Here is a 16,362-nt window from a genome sequence, read left to right as displayed (position 1 = left end):
GTATGTGTGTGCGTGTGTGTGTGTGTGTGTGTGCGCGCGCGTGCGCGCCTTTATGTCTCAGTATCTGTGTGTCTGTGTATGTGAAAGGGGAAACACGCGTGGAACATTGTGTGTGTATCTTTGTGTGTCCGTGTATGTGACTGGGGAAGCATGAGTGGAAGATTGTGTGTGTGAGAGGGGAAGCATGCCAGGAATGCCGCGTGTGTCAGTATTTACTTGTGTCTTACTGTGCGTGTGTATGTGTGTGTGTGGAGGGAGACAAAATAACACAGTGAATAAAAGCAAAGAGATTTGATCTGGAAAACCAGTACGAGGCGGGGCTGTCGGGCAGGAACGACGAGGGCCTGAAGTCCAGAGCTGAGGAGTGTGGGCTACGTCCGTGGTCAGTGGGTTGGCATTGAGTTACTATGGAGTTTTTGACCCGGGACAAAAGTCAAAGTGGTACGTTAGGAAGACTGATTGAGCAACTCCTCAATCAAGCCTTCCAAACCTTTTTTTATTTTCTAAAACTCCCAGCTCTTCTTCTGTCTCTAGGCAAATGACCTTGTCTTCAGCTCTACTGATAAGATTGAGGTCATTTGATTGGGAGCCTCCTCTAGGACATTAAACCTGCTCCCTCTTCCCTCTTGTTCTTTTCTTCTCTTTGTTTTCAAAGAATAAGATGGCCCTTCTCTTTACTGACACACACACACTCACTTGTACCCTTGTTCTTCTCACCCCATCATTGCACCTCTGACACCTAACAATGCACCATGGCCAGTAGACCCTTAATAAATGCTTGTTCATTTATTTACTAGATAGCACAGATATCTTAGCAATGATTTAAAATTACAAATGGTGTCCACTTTACCTACCCCAAGAAAGTAAGAGGAGTCTCCAAATGCTTCTGGTTTGGAGATGGCATTTTTCTGATTGCATGGAGGGCTAGCACACCCCAGAGCCTTAGAGTGATCTGTAGTCATTTGAAAGAACTCCGCTTAGCCATCCATAAAAATAAGGTGGATGAAAAATGTATTTTGCCAAATGCAGTTGGGTGGGAACCCCATTGAATCAGTCCATATTATACATATGAGTAGATACATAGTATGGGAGTTATCTTGGAGTCAGTTGCATGAATTCAGTTAGGCTATCTGCTTGTCATAACTAAGATCAGCATTATTACTAACACAAACACACATGTATACGTATATATATATATATATGTATTGCTATTGAAACAACCTCAAGGTATTTAAACAAGGAATTGGCCATTAAAAAATAGGAAATGGGTAACAGAAATTACATCAACATTGACTATAACATTGTTCAGAAGTTTAACCAGTGTAAAAAAATTTCTACAAGAAGGAAACCAAAGGATGGCAGAAAGTGCTTTACTCAGCAAATATCTAACTTAACAAGTGGTGAGTAAGCACTATGGGGCTGCCATAGGCAACACCTGATTAAGAATATGAACCTGTTTGTAAAATCTGATGAAAAAGGATGGTGGAGGATTATGAAAAGTAAATAAAGCAGAAAGAAGTAGTGGAGGGTAAAACCAGTTTAAAGATAGTTTGGCAAAGTATCTAAGCAAAGTGAAGGACATTTAATCATAAAAATGAAAGTAGGGCTTTTGTGTTCATTTGTTTCAGTTATGTTTGTCTCTTCGTTGGGGTTTTCTTGGCAAAGGTAAAACTAGAGTGGTTTGCCATTTCCTTCTCCAGCTCGTTTTACTGAGGCAAAGAGGGTTGTCAAGTGACTTGCCCAGGGCCACACAGCTAGTAGGTGTCTGAGGCTAGATTTGAACTCACAAAGAAGAGTCTTCCTAACTCGACCCAGTTATCTATCTACTGCAAACTACAGACAAGAAAAAAAAATGGAAAACACTTGCAAAAAACATTTTAACAAATTCTTTTTTCCTGTCAATGGTGGTGGAATCTCCACACTAGCACCGTAACATCACAGTCAGGCATTTTCTTATAGAGGAGTTGGAATTGACACAAACCCAGAAAGGAGGGGAAAAAACAGTTTGATTGGACAATGCATATTTATAGATATATTTCAAAAGTGACACAATTGTGAAGGCATAGATCTGAAGGAAGAGAAGATATCAGAGTAGGAAAAAAACACTTAGACCTTATTAATACACCTCAAAAAAGGCAATTGAGAGAACAGCAGTTGCTACCAACCTATAATCCTGTTCTCTCATCTATACAAAATCTTCGAGAATTATCTCAAAGGTAGCCTCAATGAGGATATTAGGGAACAAGCAGTCTTTCTTAATCAATAATCAATAATTAATTCCATCTTTACTATTTCACAATTAACTGAAAGATAGAGAATATAAGATTAATTTTAAAAAATTATTTAATTGAATGAAACACTAGAACAAAATAAAAAGGCTCTTTTACAACAAGATAATTTTCACCCACACATTAAGATTATTTAGGATTCCTTAGAAGTTAGAACAATAGAAATAACCTTGTCTGATGACCCTTTGAAGATATACTGCAGATATAGCTGCTTGGCCAAAGGAATTCATCACTGTGATGGAGGAGATCTGTTATAGAGTTTAAATTGAAATATTCCTTATGGATGGTGAGGTCCTCCAGATGCTTCTGTTTGTAGATAACATCTGCTGATGGCATTGAGATCTTTAACATTGCAAAGCCTCATGGAAGAGATCTGCAACTACTTAGAGAAGATTTGCTTGACCACCCTCACAGAAAAGACCCGGTGGGTAAAGAATGGCTACTGTCCAGATTATAACAAATTTGGATGGACAACCTGTAGAACTTGAACATTGGCAATAGGCCAGACAGTACAGGGGGACAGTGAATTAAATAGAGAAGAGCTGGCTGGACTAACTTTGAGAAACTATGAACTTCCTTTAATTACCCTAAGCTTTCTATTAGGTACATATTTTAATACCATTTTAAAAAATCATTACTATATGATAGCATGACATGGAATAAACAGCCTTAAAAGACTTAAAAGTGAATGTCACAGTGGGCAATAAAGATGTATGGGTTTGAGCAGACTGTACCACATAATCAATGGAGAGCTCCAAAGAAGAAAAGGAAGAAAAGATAATCATTAAGGAATTATATGATAATAAGAGAAGATGAGCTTTTTCTGGGTCAAGGGCAAGAGATAACAAGTGGACCCTTACAATATCAGGAGAAAACAAGGAAGGATTTCAGAATGTTGGGAGGACATGCATAAGGAATGGCTGTCTTGCATTTTGTGGTGTTGGAAGGAACTTCTGGATCAATGGAATCAGAGATTCATTTGAGTACATGTACACTGATACATACATACACACACACATGTAGGTATGTTTGTGGGTTTGGCTATAGATATATAGACATCTAAATCAAAAAATCTTCTTTTGATCTGTCCACCTCATGATAGCTATCGTCTTAGTCTTTCATGGCTAAGCTCCTCAGGAAGGTCATCCGTAACTGGTACCTCCATTTTCTTTCCTTTCGACCTCTTCTTAACTCTCTGCAGTCCGATGTCATTATTCAACTGAAATTGTTTCTCTCTCTCTCTTTCTCTTTCTCTCTCTCTTTCTCTCCCTCCTCATTTCCACCTCCAGTTTTCTGTGGTTTCCTTCAAGTTCTAGCTAAAATCCCACCTTTTACAAGAAACCTTTCCTGACCCCTTTTAATACTAATGCCTTCCCTCTGTTGATTATTTCCAATGTGTCCTGTGTTTATCTTGTCTGTACACAGTTGTTTTCATATTGTCTCTCTCATTAGATTGTAAACTCCTTGAGAGCAGAGACTGTTTTTTGAGTTTCTTTGTATCCCCTTAGCACTTAGCATAGTGCCTAGCATAGGGTAGGTAGGAGGAGGGTAATCAAGCATTTATCGAGTGCTTACCATATACCACACAATGTGCTAAGAGCTTCTCAAACATCTCATTTGGTCAAATCAAGGTGCTTAATAAATGCTTGTTAACTTTGCCCTTTCAAAGTTTCCAGTGAAATCTGTATTGACAAATTTAATTGCCTTTTCTCAATCCTTATCTTTCTTGACCTCTTTATAGCCTTTAACACTGTTGATCATCCTTTCCCTCTTGATAGTCTTTTCATGACATTGCTGTCTCCTGGTTCTCCTCCTACCCATCTGACTGCTCCTTTTCAATCTTCTTTGCTGCTTGTTCCAAAAGGTCATCTCTGATAATAGTTTGTGTCCCACAGGGCTCTGTCCTGGGCCCTCTTCCCTTCTTCTTCAGTTATACCTTCCACATCGCGACTTTCCCCATCATGGTTTTAACATATTGCAGGTCGACATAAGAAATTAAATGGGAGCGTTGGGGGAGTTTTGTGAAAGCCAAAGACAAGATGATGACACAGATGGCCAGCAGATGACACGGAAAAAGTTAGAAACTCAGAAATGCATGAAATATATGCGTAGTATTGTATAATATCAACATATTTTATCTTTTAATATCATAAATTTACATAATTTCTTTTTTAAAGTTAAAATAAGTAAAAAGTTAAAGTTTGTGAAAAGTTGATGAAAGCCAGCAGACACACAAAGGCTAGTATTTTTACTTAACATTGAGCTACATGTAGCCTATGACCAAATACTTAACCCACATTTTACAATAAGATATTGTAAATACCCCATAAAAGAAAAAGAAAAAAATCAGATTTCTTCTCTAGTACAAATAGAAGGCCAAAAATGTTTACGTGGATTTGCCAGATTGTCAGGGCGCCATAACCCTCTTCATAAGGAAGGGATAACTACATAGCATTTCATTCATGGATTCAATTATCTACTCTCTGCTAATGATTCTCAGATTTACTTATCTGGCTCTAACCTCTCTGCTGACTTCCAGTCTCACATCTGCAACTGCCTCTTGGACATCTTGAACTGGATGGCTTGTAGACATCTTACACTCAATATGTCCGACACTGAATTCACTATCACCCAGTCATCTTCCTTCCCCTCTTCCTAACTTCCCTATTACTTTCAAAGGCACTACGATGCTGTCTGTCACTGAGGCTTGAAATCTTGATGCCATTTCCCTTCTCTCCTCTGACAAGAACACTGGTGTCAGTGGCCTCTGGGGCCATCACTGCACCCTGGTGCAGACTCTCCTCACCCAACCTTGGACTTTTGTGATAGCTGCTGGTTGTTTTCTTTGCTTTAAGGCTTTCTCCACTCCAGTTCATTCCCCATTTGGCTATCAAATTTATCTTCCTAAAGTTCTGGTTTATATACTTTAGGATGTTTTACTCTTTCCCTCCATTTAATCAACTACAGTGGCTCCCTGTCACCCTTAGGATCAAATATAAAATCTTGTTTGGCTTTTAAAGCCCTTCATAACCTGACCTCTTCTTACCTTTGCAGTGTTTTTATACCTTACTCTCCTCCTCAAACTTTGTGGTCCAATGACCTTGTTGTTTCTTGCACATGGCCTTCTACCTCCTGATTGTTCATTTTCTTTTCTTTTTACATTTTTTCTTTTATTTTTAATTTATGAAATAAAATTAGCATTTTTTAAATAGTATAATAAAAGAGATGATTGCACATGAAAGTGCAAATCTATTATATAAAACTTGCTATTCCTTTTAAATATATAATAATTATTATGTAAATTTCTTTTTTTTCTTCCCTTCCCACCCCACCCTAGAGATGGCTATCATTAGACACAAATAAGTATATACATGTAAAATTATTCTATATATATTTCTATCAGTTTTTTCTTTGGATGCAAATAGTATCTTTCTTTATATGCCCTTTATAGTTAATTTGGGCATTTATGATAGTCAAAATGACTTAATTCCTCAAAGTCATCTTAAAACAATATTGCTGTTATTGGTTCTACTCATTTCACTTTTCATTATTTTCATGTAAGACTTTCCATGTTTTTCTAAGATCACTGAGTTCATCATATATTGTAGCAGAGTAGTATTCCATCACAACCATATACCACAACTTATTCAGCCATTCCCCAATGGATAGGCATTCCTGCAATTTCCAGTTCTTTGCCACCACAAGGAGAGCTGCTATAAACATTTTAGAACTCTTTTCCTTTAGAGCTCTTTTCCTTTTTCCCTAATCATCTTTAGAAATAGACCTAGTAGTGGTATTCCTGAGTTAAAGGGTATAGGTAGTTTAATAACTCTTTGGGCATGATCAAAGGATATTAACAGACAATTTTCCAATGATCAAAGCAATTTATAGTCATATAAAAATGCTCTAAATCATGATTGTGCATTTTCACTAGCTCTCCCCCATGTCTGAAATTCTTTCCCTTATCATCTCCATCTCCTGGCTTCCTTCAAGTCAAAGCTAAAAATCCCTCCATGTGTAAGCAGCATTCTTGGGCCTCCTTAATATTAGTGCTTTCCCTCTGAGATATCTCCAATTTATCCTATCTGTATCTCATTTGTACAAAGCTGTTTGCATGTTGTCTCCCCTCCCTTTCCTTCCTCCCCCCAGTAGCTTGTGAGCTGCTTGAGGGCAAGGACTGTTTTTGCCTTCCTTTGTGCACTTAGCACAATGCCTGATGCATAGTAGGCCCTTAATAAATACTTGTTGGCTTGAATACACACACACACACACACACACACACACACACACACACACACACACATACACACACAGACACACACACACCTTATGCATACATCTATATCTATCTTAGACAAGCATTGAACATAGACAATGGATTGTACTCCAAATCAAATAGAGATGAAAGAGCAAGCTAGATTATATTTGAGAAAATGGGCAATGTTTTCAGGAATTCCAAGGTTCTCCTTGCTTTCAAAGACTATCTTTTAAACATTAATATCATCTCAGTAATGCCTATAAATGTCTATAAATGAATGTGATTTCTGAAAAGTCAAAATTGTAGGTGAGCAAAAAGAATATTAAAAGATGCATAGCAGTTGTAGATAGCCCATAGCACACAATATTACCAGTGATGGCCTGAAGATTATTTGTGTATAATTCAGGAGTAAACTGAAAAGGAGGTGGGTTAGCTACAGCAATATAGAGGGATTTGGGTAGCCCATGAATTCTCCTGGTATCTATGGAATAATAAACCACCCAGTTAAAGGCTGGCAAAGAATTGAGAATTTGTAGAAGATCATGGAAAAAAATAATGTGGAATTAGAAGGCGTGGAAAGGTAATAATTTGCACCAATGAAGCAAATAACCAAACCTCTGATAGTACAGATCCATTTAAGTATTGCAATATTCCGCTCAGTGGCTCCACCTGCTGGTAAATGTTTCACTTTCCAGCTCAGATCTGAATTGACCAAGAGGCTTTGTACAATTTGATGCCCTTAGTCCAATCATTATGTACAGATGCAGAATTAAAAGCAGGCTCCCCTTTTCTCCCCCATGGACTTGTTCAGATTGTTTCTTCTGAAGATCATAGGAACATAGATTTAGAGTTGGAAGGGCCTCAGAAGCCATACAGTCCAATTGCCTCATTTTACAGATGAGGAACTGTAAGTTCCAAGAAGTAAATGGCTAATTCAAGAATTAAACCAAGGTCCTCTGGCTCTGACTGCAATGCTCTTTCCACCCTGCAGCTTCCTGAACCTAGATCTACATAGGGAAGCCCTCTGGATTGCATGGAATTGAAAGAATTTTATTCTATTATTAAAAGGGTTATGAAACTTAGGAGGGAGTGGCAGCGTGATCCCAGGATTTGTTGTTTGTAACTCACATATTCATTTACCAAAGCAGTACTATTTAAGATTTCTGTTTTTGCCTCATCCTCAGAAATTTCTATGATTCTTAAAGTGATTTTGAAAAGCCTAAGAGTTTTTATCTTGATGGAAACAAATCAAATACTGCACAGAATTCCATTTTCAAGGGTCAGTGGTGCCATTAAGATGTACCTAGATTCAAGAACTTGAATCACACTAATTATAGGCTAGGAGGCTGGGGGGCAGGGTGAGTTATGGCTCTATATCTAACATTTTAAAGTAGTGTTGGTCTTGCACTTTGTACTTCTTTTAGGTAGGAGAAGGAGGGAAAAAAATCTTCAAGGTGACTTTAAAGTTTTACTGGAATAAAATTTCAAAGACATCAATACAAAATAAAAAAGCTTTGCATTATTGTTATTATTATTGTCATGACATTGAAATAGTATTAGCAAGTTAAAGATTTGGTAGTTTTAGTTTAATTAGAATCTTACTCTTTAAACATCTCCATTTTTTTTCCCTTGAAATAATGTACACTACTTTGTGTATTAATTATACTGTGAAGCAAAGTGAAACATTTTTTGCCATCATGGAAGGGAGGGAGATTTTTTCAAGAGGAAAAAAATGAATATCATCACTAATGCAGGAAACCAGGAAGAAAAATTATGGCTAATCACTATGAATGTGATTCTTGGCAGTGACTGGCTAAAAATTAACCAACATATTCCTTTTGTGTTTTCATAGGTAGTGAGCTTCTAGTATTGAGAGTGCTCATTGCCATTGCTGAAAGGAAAAATGCTCACTTCTTTCCAAGTGGTAGGTGCAAATTGTGGCTTAAGCAGGTGAACCTGTTTTAGAGAAACAAACTTGGTGTAGTCACGGAGTTCTCCAGCTAAGGCATAAGTAGCTTTTCTCGTCCTTCGCAGTGCCTGCATAACTCTAGCTAGACTCAGGAATAGGTGCATTTGCAAGCCTCAGATGTTCAAAAGGGAGTTTTGTTTTTGTTTTTTTGATGGGGAACCCAACCTGTGAAATCACTGACTTGCAGGGGAAACTAACTACTCTGCAATTTGTAGTATTAGATCAGGAGTTCTTAACCTGGGGTCTGTAATTTTTAAAAATAATAATAATTATTTTAATAGAATTAGTTTCTTTTGTAAGTCTACATATTTTATGTATTAAAAGCATTATTTTAAGGAGGACTTCGTAGGATTCACTAGACTGCTAAAGGGGGTCCTTGTCTTGGAGAGATGTCTAGGGGAATGAGGAGGCCCAGGGTCAGATAGTATCTGTCAAAGGCAGAACCCAACCCTCAGTCATGCTGTCTCTGATGCTCACTAGAATGGTCCAGGAGAAAGAACATAAATCTTAAGTCAGAAGACCTATTCTTCTGCTTCCAATATTGCTTCTGTTGCTTACTACCTGTATGACCTTGGGTATGTCCCTGAAGCTCCCAGAATTCAATTTCTTCATTTGTAAAATGAGGGGTTTGGTTAAATGGCCTCTGAGGGCCCTCAGGCTCTAGGTTGATGATTCTATAATCCCACACTGCCTCACAAAAGGCTATGCAATCTAGAACTTTTTCAGTAATCACATCTGACTTTGCTGGCAGTGAAGATTTAAGTTTCCTAAACACTGATAGACATACAGATTCTAACATTCTCCGTTGCTTGAACAAGACTGCTCACTTCTTAACTTCTCCATCAGGACTTCCATCAGTCCGTCAGTCCCTTGCTTCTAAGATTACCTTCCATTCACACTGCAGATATATGTACATAGTTATTAGTGTGTTGTTTACCTTATTAGAATGTGAGCTCTTTGGGGAAAGGGTTATTATTCTAAACTTTCTTTGTATCCCCAGCACATAGCACAGTTCCTGTTACTGACTGACTGCCTGAAAGACAAAAATGAAAGATAGCTCCTGCTCTCATATATCTTATATTCTACTGGAGGAGCCATTTTTATGGAATATGTATAGAATATGAAAATTCTAGGTGCTATTTGTCAAATAGATATTACTGACATGGAGTATTTCTGTTATGTGGCATTGACAACAAACTTTTCCAAGTAGATTTTTCTTTTTAGAAAGAGGTAGCCAGTGAGCATAGCACTTGGAATTGAGACAATATGAGTTCCAATCCAAACTCAAATATTTACTAGCAATGTGACCTTGAGCAAGTCACAACCCCTATCTACCTCGATTTCCTCATCTGGAATAATAATAGTATTTACCCCCTAGGGTTGTTGTGAGGATAAAATGATACAACATTTGAAAAGTATTTTGTAAACCTTATAGAAGGGCTGTTTTTCCTTTTGTATAGATGGGACTGGACAATTACTGTTCTTCCTTCCAATAAATGGAAAGACAAATCAGTTTTAAAATATGAGGTCAGGCCAACATTTTTAATCTCCAAACAGCTTATTTAAAAACAAATATAAATGGATTTACTTAATCATGCAACATAGAAAAGTTGATTAGAAAACCTGTATAGCTTCATGGAGAAGGCAAAGTATACATAGACAAGTGATACATTTAGGATATTGTATTTTACTATCTTAAAGCATACACTTTTTAGTTGTGATTTCTTTTAAAAAAGATTAACAGCAACAACAGAAAAACCTCTGCAATAATACTTCTGTCCTTCATTGTTCAAGTAAAATCATGTGTCATCCAGCTGCAAAATCATCCTAGTGGCAATCAGGTATACAGAGACTTCAAATATAAATTTAAATCCATTCATTCCAGACAAATTTTGAGAAGAAAAACTTTAATTCTACTAATTCCATATTGTACTTGTAGGTAAATTCATCATTTTCTAGTGCTACTCATTTACCACATTTCCACTATATAACAGAATGAATAGACATACACACAAATGCACAAATACACCCAGACCATCAGGACGGACAACATTTGGAAAAGTATTATAAATGACTTGCCTGAAGTCAAAGTTTTATTCAACAAAAATGGACTTTAACACTATAAAAAAAATGCAGTGACTAATGTAAAAGAAGGATTTACCTCCTTAAACACATTATGAGTTGCACTTCATTTGCCTTTTATAAACAGACCCCCTTGCCTCTTACTAACAATCACTTTCGATTTTAATCTCAGTCTGGTTTGTGATTAAAAACTCAACAAACTGACTTTATGCACTGTTAAGGAAGGCTACAAGTGAAAGGCAGGATCCAGAATAAAATAGAAGCATGTAAGGAAAAGAAAAAAAATTGCTTTGGATGGCCTGAATGGGGGGCAGCCGTAAACAGTGGATATATAGTCCTGGGTTTGGAGTCAGGAGACCTAGAATGAGTTTCTGACTCTGCTGCTCCCTAGGCATGTGACCCTAAGTAAAGTGACAACCTCTCAGCCTCAGTCTTCATCCATAAAATGGGGACGATAATACTTTTACTAATGACTTCATGGGATTACTGTAAGGAAAGCTCCCTGTAAACTGTAAAGTGCTATGTGAGTGGTTGTTGTTACCAGTGATCTCTGCACAGGGATTGTTGGAAAATGTCTTCAGATAAAAAACAATTGATTCCATTGAATACTCTCTTCATTTAAGATATGGGGCAGGAACTGATTCTAATGGGTTCCAGAAATAGTTTTGGCATTCATAGAAATGTAACTAATTGGGGTTAGTATAGCCTTTAGCTATGGCCCATTTGACCCCCAAAAGACCCAGTGCAGTTGAAGCCTGGGTCTGTGGCTAAAGGTAACCTTCTGAAACCGGCTTGTAACACATCCTATAGCATTTTAATATTATTAAAAAGTTTGAAGTTCTTTTTGTCTAGTACAAAGAATCAAAATATAGGTCATCACTTGGAATTGCTGTGAAGTAGAAGGCATATCAATATCAAGTCTTTGGCTTTGGTGCAATACTCAGCTACAGAGGATTTAGATATCCATTTAAATTCTTTTTGTTTCCCACCCTCTTGTCCCTTTCTGTAGTATTAATTTATGAAATACACGATAGGAAAGTACTTAAAAAAAGAGCCAGTTGGTTACTAATATGTCAAATGCTACAAATTAAAAATGTATGTAATCATATTTTTTGGTTCACATATTAAAATAATCTCATATTTCTGAGTACAAACACTTGTAAATGGCTTGGTTTTTCACTAAGACAACTCATATAAAAAGTTTTTAAGAAAATTGTCTTATAAATGCTGCTGGTGCTGCAGTCATTCCCAAAACAAAATGTTTTCCTTCTTGCAGAAACTTCAGTCCTTTTGCCATTGTTAATGATCAAACTATGAATTGGCATCACATTGTCTTCTTAAGTGAAAAAAAAATAAAACCAAAAAACAAAGAACAAACTCTTGTTAATATATAAGGGAATTCCAAACGTGTATTTGTAAAGTGATGTGTGTGAATGTTATCCTTCTTGCTTGGAGTTTTTCCAAATGGGATTGAATATGGCTTATTTCTGGTATAAGGTTATTGCAATCTGCCCTCTTGCGAACTGCTGCAGCCATTCATTACAACATGAAATGGGTATAACCTTCTGCTCCAGTAACAATAACATCCATCCAGATCCTCATGGCTTCTGGGGATGGAGCCACCATATAATAGATCCTATCATGTGTCTTGACACTAAAGGTGAGTAATGGATTAGGACTCTAAAAGGAGAAAAGAAAAAGAATATTAAGCAAATAACTTTAATGAAGGTCATCACATAGGAGTTAGTATAATACTTAGACATAAATTTCAGGGCTTCTTTTTCCCTTCAGTGTTCTCGTTCATGAAACATATCAGTTTATACCTTTTCTTTTACATATTTCTTTCCCCTTTTGGAGTAGTGAATATTTTTATAATTTTTGCTTTAGTTTTCACACAGGGCTTCCCCTGTCCTCTTTCCTGGTGTTCCATGAAACCTAGGGAGGCATTTCTCACACTCTTGGAGTATACTAAGACTCTGCACAGGGACGATGCACATGGGCTGCATGGTGGTGATAGCTTTTACTCTTAATTCTTTATTTCCTTTTATACTATTGGCATTTGATAAACCTTGCAATGAGGAGCTAGCTTGGCAGGGCCCTTAAAACAACAAAGCTAAAGTTATTATCTTCTTTTCCCTAAAACTGGACCCACAAATAAAGGTGAATTCTTTTGGTCAATATTTCTTATGCCATTCTCTCCCCCTTAGTATTCTGCCACCAGTTCAAGGAAGGTCAAAAAACAAAACAAAACAAAACAAATCCTTTCTCTAATTCTATCATATATTTAAAAATTGGAAAGTTAAAGCACTAGTAAATCTGTAAATGTAATTTACCTTATATGCATTCTTGAGGTGATCATAATAGACTTCTTCAATGGCTTGAAAATATATCACTCCTTTTAATTTAGCTTCATGTTTATCTGCAATGAGAGGGACAGATATTTTGTAAACAGAATCAGATAGTACAGAGTATCAAATGATTTAGAAAAGGGGTTCTTAACCTAGAGTTCATTGATACCTAAGAGGCCAGTGCATACATTTCAGGGGGTTCATGAACTTGGATGGGAAAAAATATTTATTTTCTACAACTTCTAACTGAAATTTAGTATTTCCTTCAGTTATGAATTTTTAAAAAGAAGTAATCCTAATAAAGGGTTCATAGGCTTTACCACACTTCCAAAGCATTCTATGATATCAAAAAAGTTAAGAAAACCAATTTAGAATCATAGAATTCTAGGCCTGGAATAGAATAAGGCTGGAAGAGAACTTAGAAATTATTGTCTGCTCCACCGCCCCTCTTACAGATGAGGAAACTGAAGTCCAACATCATTGCATAGGGCATAAAAAAAAATAAAGAACAATTTTTACCTTGATTATAATTACAAAAAAGGCTCACTTCATACAAAAATATCATCCATAGCACTTTAGCTTCTATTTTTAGTCCTAAAAGACATTACTAAGATAGAAGCCATTAACTCAGAACCAAAGAAGCTTTCAATATTCCCTAGTAAATTTGTATCCAAGATATAGCCCAGGTAAATTGACTCTTTGTTAATACATCAAGCATGCACTCTGTTGTGCCACTATATGTTATATCTCTCAGATGCACTCAAAAGCTGCCTCTCTAATGTCAGAGTAAGATATTTATTTCAATCTAGTAATTTCATATCTTTCTTAAAATCTTTTGTTAAGGGGGATTCTGGTTTTGAACTTATAATTAAAAGCCATGATTATTCGAGCTTATAATTAAAAACCAGAATATTATTTTGTATACTAGACAATAAGTATTAGAAAATAAACTATTAAATTCATTCTTACTCAGGTTATTTACTATTAGCTAATTTAAATCATTATGTTTATTATTTCCTAATAAATATATGTCTTGTCCCTTTTCCACATTAGAATATGGTATCCTAAACCCACCATCCTTTACAGCATACCGTGTCCAGTGTGTTTCAAATACTGCCACTAGAGGTCAGGCAAAGTGAATTATTAAACAGGGTCTTTAAAAGGGAAGGATAATGCAAAGATCTCTAAAATAGACAAAGCTCTCACCCTCCCTAATCACAGTGTCCAAAAGAAACCTGCTATGACACACTTTCTTCTTTTTAATAATCTGGGTCAAATTCTATCTCCTAAACTGTAACTATATTCAGCAAAATTCAAAATACCATTAGCCTATAATAACTATGTATTCAGCCTCTTCCTAATATATAACAAGATATTATAGGGCTGCTGGGTGGTATAGTGGATAAAGTGCTGGACCTGGAGTCAGGAAGACCTGAATTCAAATCTGGTCTCAGACAATTATTAGCTGTGTGACCTTGAGCAAGTCATAACCTTTGTTTGCCTCAGTTTCCTCAACTGTAAAATATAATATATTGCTATAATAATAGCACCTATCAGGGTTGTTATGAGGATCAAATGAGATAATATTTGTAAAGCACTTTAGCACAGTTCCTGGCACATTATAAGTATTATATGAAGGCAAGTTACTTATTATTACTATTAGGTGGTGCAATGGATAGAGTGCTGAGCCTGGAGTCAGGAAGACTCCTCTTTATGAGTTCAAATTCAGCCTCAGACACTTACTAGCTGTGTGACCCTGGGCAAGTCACTTCTGTTTACTTCAGTTTCCTCATCTGTAAAATGAGCTGGAGAAGAAAATGGCAAACCTCTCCAGTGTCTTTGTCAAGTAAACCCCAAATGGGGTCACAAAGAGTTGGACACAACTGAATCAACTTAGCAACAACAAAAACACATCATTTGGAGGAGGCAGAGGACTGAGAAGTAAGAAAGTTTCTTGAGTTAAAAAGTTTGAGCTATTTTAGAAGCAGCTAAGTAAACTAGTTAAAATGCTAACTAACCTTGTTTGGGGCTCGTGATAAAGGGAGGGATGAGGTACATAAATTGGAAAGGGGTGGCGATCTAGTATACTCGGTGAGGATCTCTGGCTACAGAGAGATGTGAGCTGCTTGATCATGCTTTTATCAGGGCACTGATGGATTGCTGATATTCTGAGAAGTCTTGGAATTTATGCATTCAGATGTACCCTCCTTTATGGCAACTAAGAACTGAGGGAGCACAACTTTTAAAGATTAAGGGGGTCAGGACAAAGGCTTAAGCCTAGTTTGAATTTCACCCTGGCTGACTGGCTGGCTGCCTAATTGCTCTCCAATAAAAGTACTGCAGCCTGACTTTGAAGATGATTCCATACTCCTGAAGTTGAATGTAAGAGAGACAACGCTAGTGTCAGTAGTAGTCCAACTGCAGAAAACCATTTTGAGAATAGAAAAAGAGATGAAAGGTTCAGCAACTTAGAATCACATAGCTTAATGAGACCAGGGGTGTGGGGGCGTGAGAAGGGAATGGCGGAGGGAAGGAAGAGAAACTTAAGGTAAAAACCCAGGTAATTAGATTAACTGAGTGACTGATGAATGGGAAGAAGTAGCAAAGTACAGATGAGGACAAGTTAGAAGACTCTTACATGACAGAATGTTTAAAAATGTTATTTTTGGAAAACTGGGGGAGGCAAGTAGGAGACTAGCACATTTTATTATGTCTGCTTTTATGCATATTCAGGCATTGAATTATCTTTTTTTAAAAAAAGAGTACATTTCCATTATACTAACTAAAAAAGGTTGTTCATGATACTGTCTTTTAAATAGATATAAAATTAATCTAAAACAAGGCAGCACTTTTAAGGAAAACTTGAGATTGATTTATTGTACAGTAGGAAAAGGCCCTGCATTTGGAGGATCTGGTTTCAAATTCTCTCTTTGTCACTGGCTACCTATGGGCCTTTGAGGAAGCCTCATCACCTCTCTGATCCTCAGTGCTCATATCTGTAAAATGAAGGAATTAGATTAAATTTTTTCTCAGGTCTCTTTTAGCTATAAAGCTATGATTCTATGGATTGGGAGTTTGGATCAGATCACATATTATTGTGATTCTCTAATCCATCAAACACACAGACACAGACACAGAGACACACACACACACACACACACACACACACACACACACACACACACACTTCTTGACAGACTTTTGGTTCCTGACTAAATACTATGCTATATCCCCTTTTTAAAATTTTAGTAACTATCCAATCCAATCCAACACTTCAAGGTACTTTGCTAGGCACTAGGGATACAAAAACAGAAAAAGACAAAAAAAAAAATGCAGGCCTTCAAGAAGCTTATATTCTATTTTAGCGGGATACAACATGCAAAGAGAGAAGTATATACTTGATTTTGGGGAGGATGG

General features: G+C 36.8%; 1 protein-coding gene across 6 annotated transcripts in view; it reads right to left on the bottom strand.

The window, feature by feature from the left end:
- Nucleotides 1-10,182: 10,182 nt before the first annotated feature.
- The window catches only part of PHLDB2 (pleckstrin homology like domain family B member 2), a 149,669-nt gene continuing 143,489 nt past the window's right edge, over nt 10,183-16,362 (bottom strand). For all 6 annotated transcript variants that reach the window (XM_027867949.1, XM_027867979.1, XM_027867988.1 and 3 more), the window contains 2 exons: nt 12,931-13,016; nt 10,183-12,277 (listed from right to left, as the gene is read on the bottom strand). In XM_027867949.1, coding sequence (XP_027723750.1) covers nt 12,137-12,277; nt 12,931-13,016 — 227 coding nt within the window. In that variant the 3' untranslated portion in view covers nt 10,183-12,136. The remainder of the gene's footprint in view (nt 12,278-12,930; nt 13,017-16,362) is intronic.

This window comes from Vombatus ursinus, unplaced genomic scaffold (assembly GCF_900497805.2).
Source record: "Vombatus ursinus unplaced genomic scaffold, bare-nosed wombat genome assembly UNPS02001419.1, whole genome shotgun sequence".
Lineage (NCBI taxonomy): Eukaryota > Metazoa > Chordata > Mammalia > Diprotodontia > Vombatidae > Vombatus > Vombatus ursinus.
Note: the sequence above shows the minus strand (reverse complement) of the source record. Positions and strands in the feature narration are given on the sequence as shown.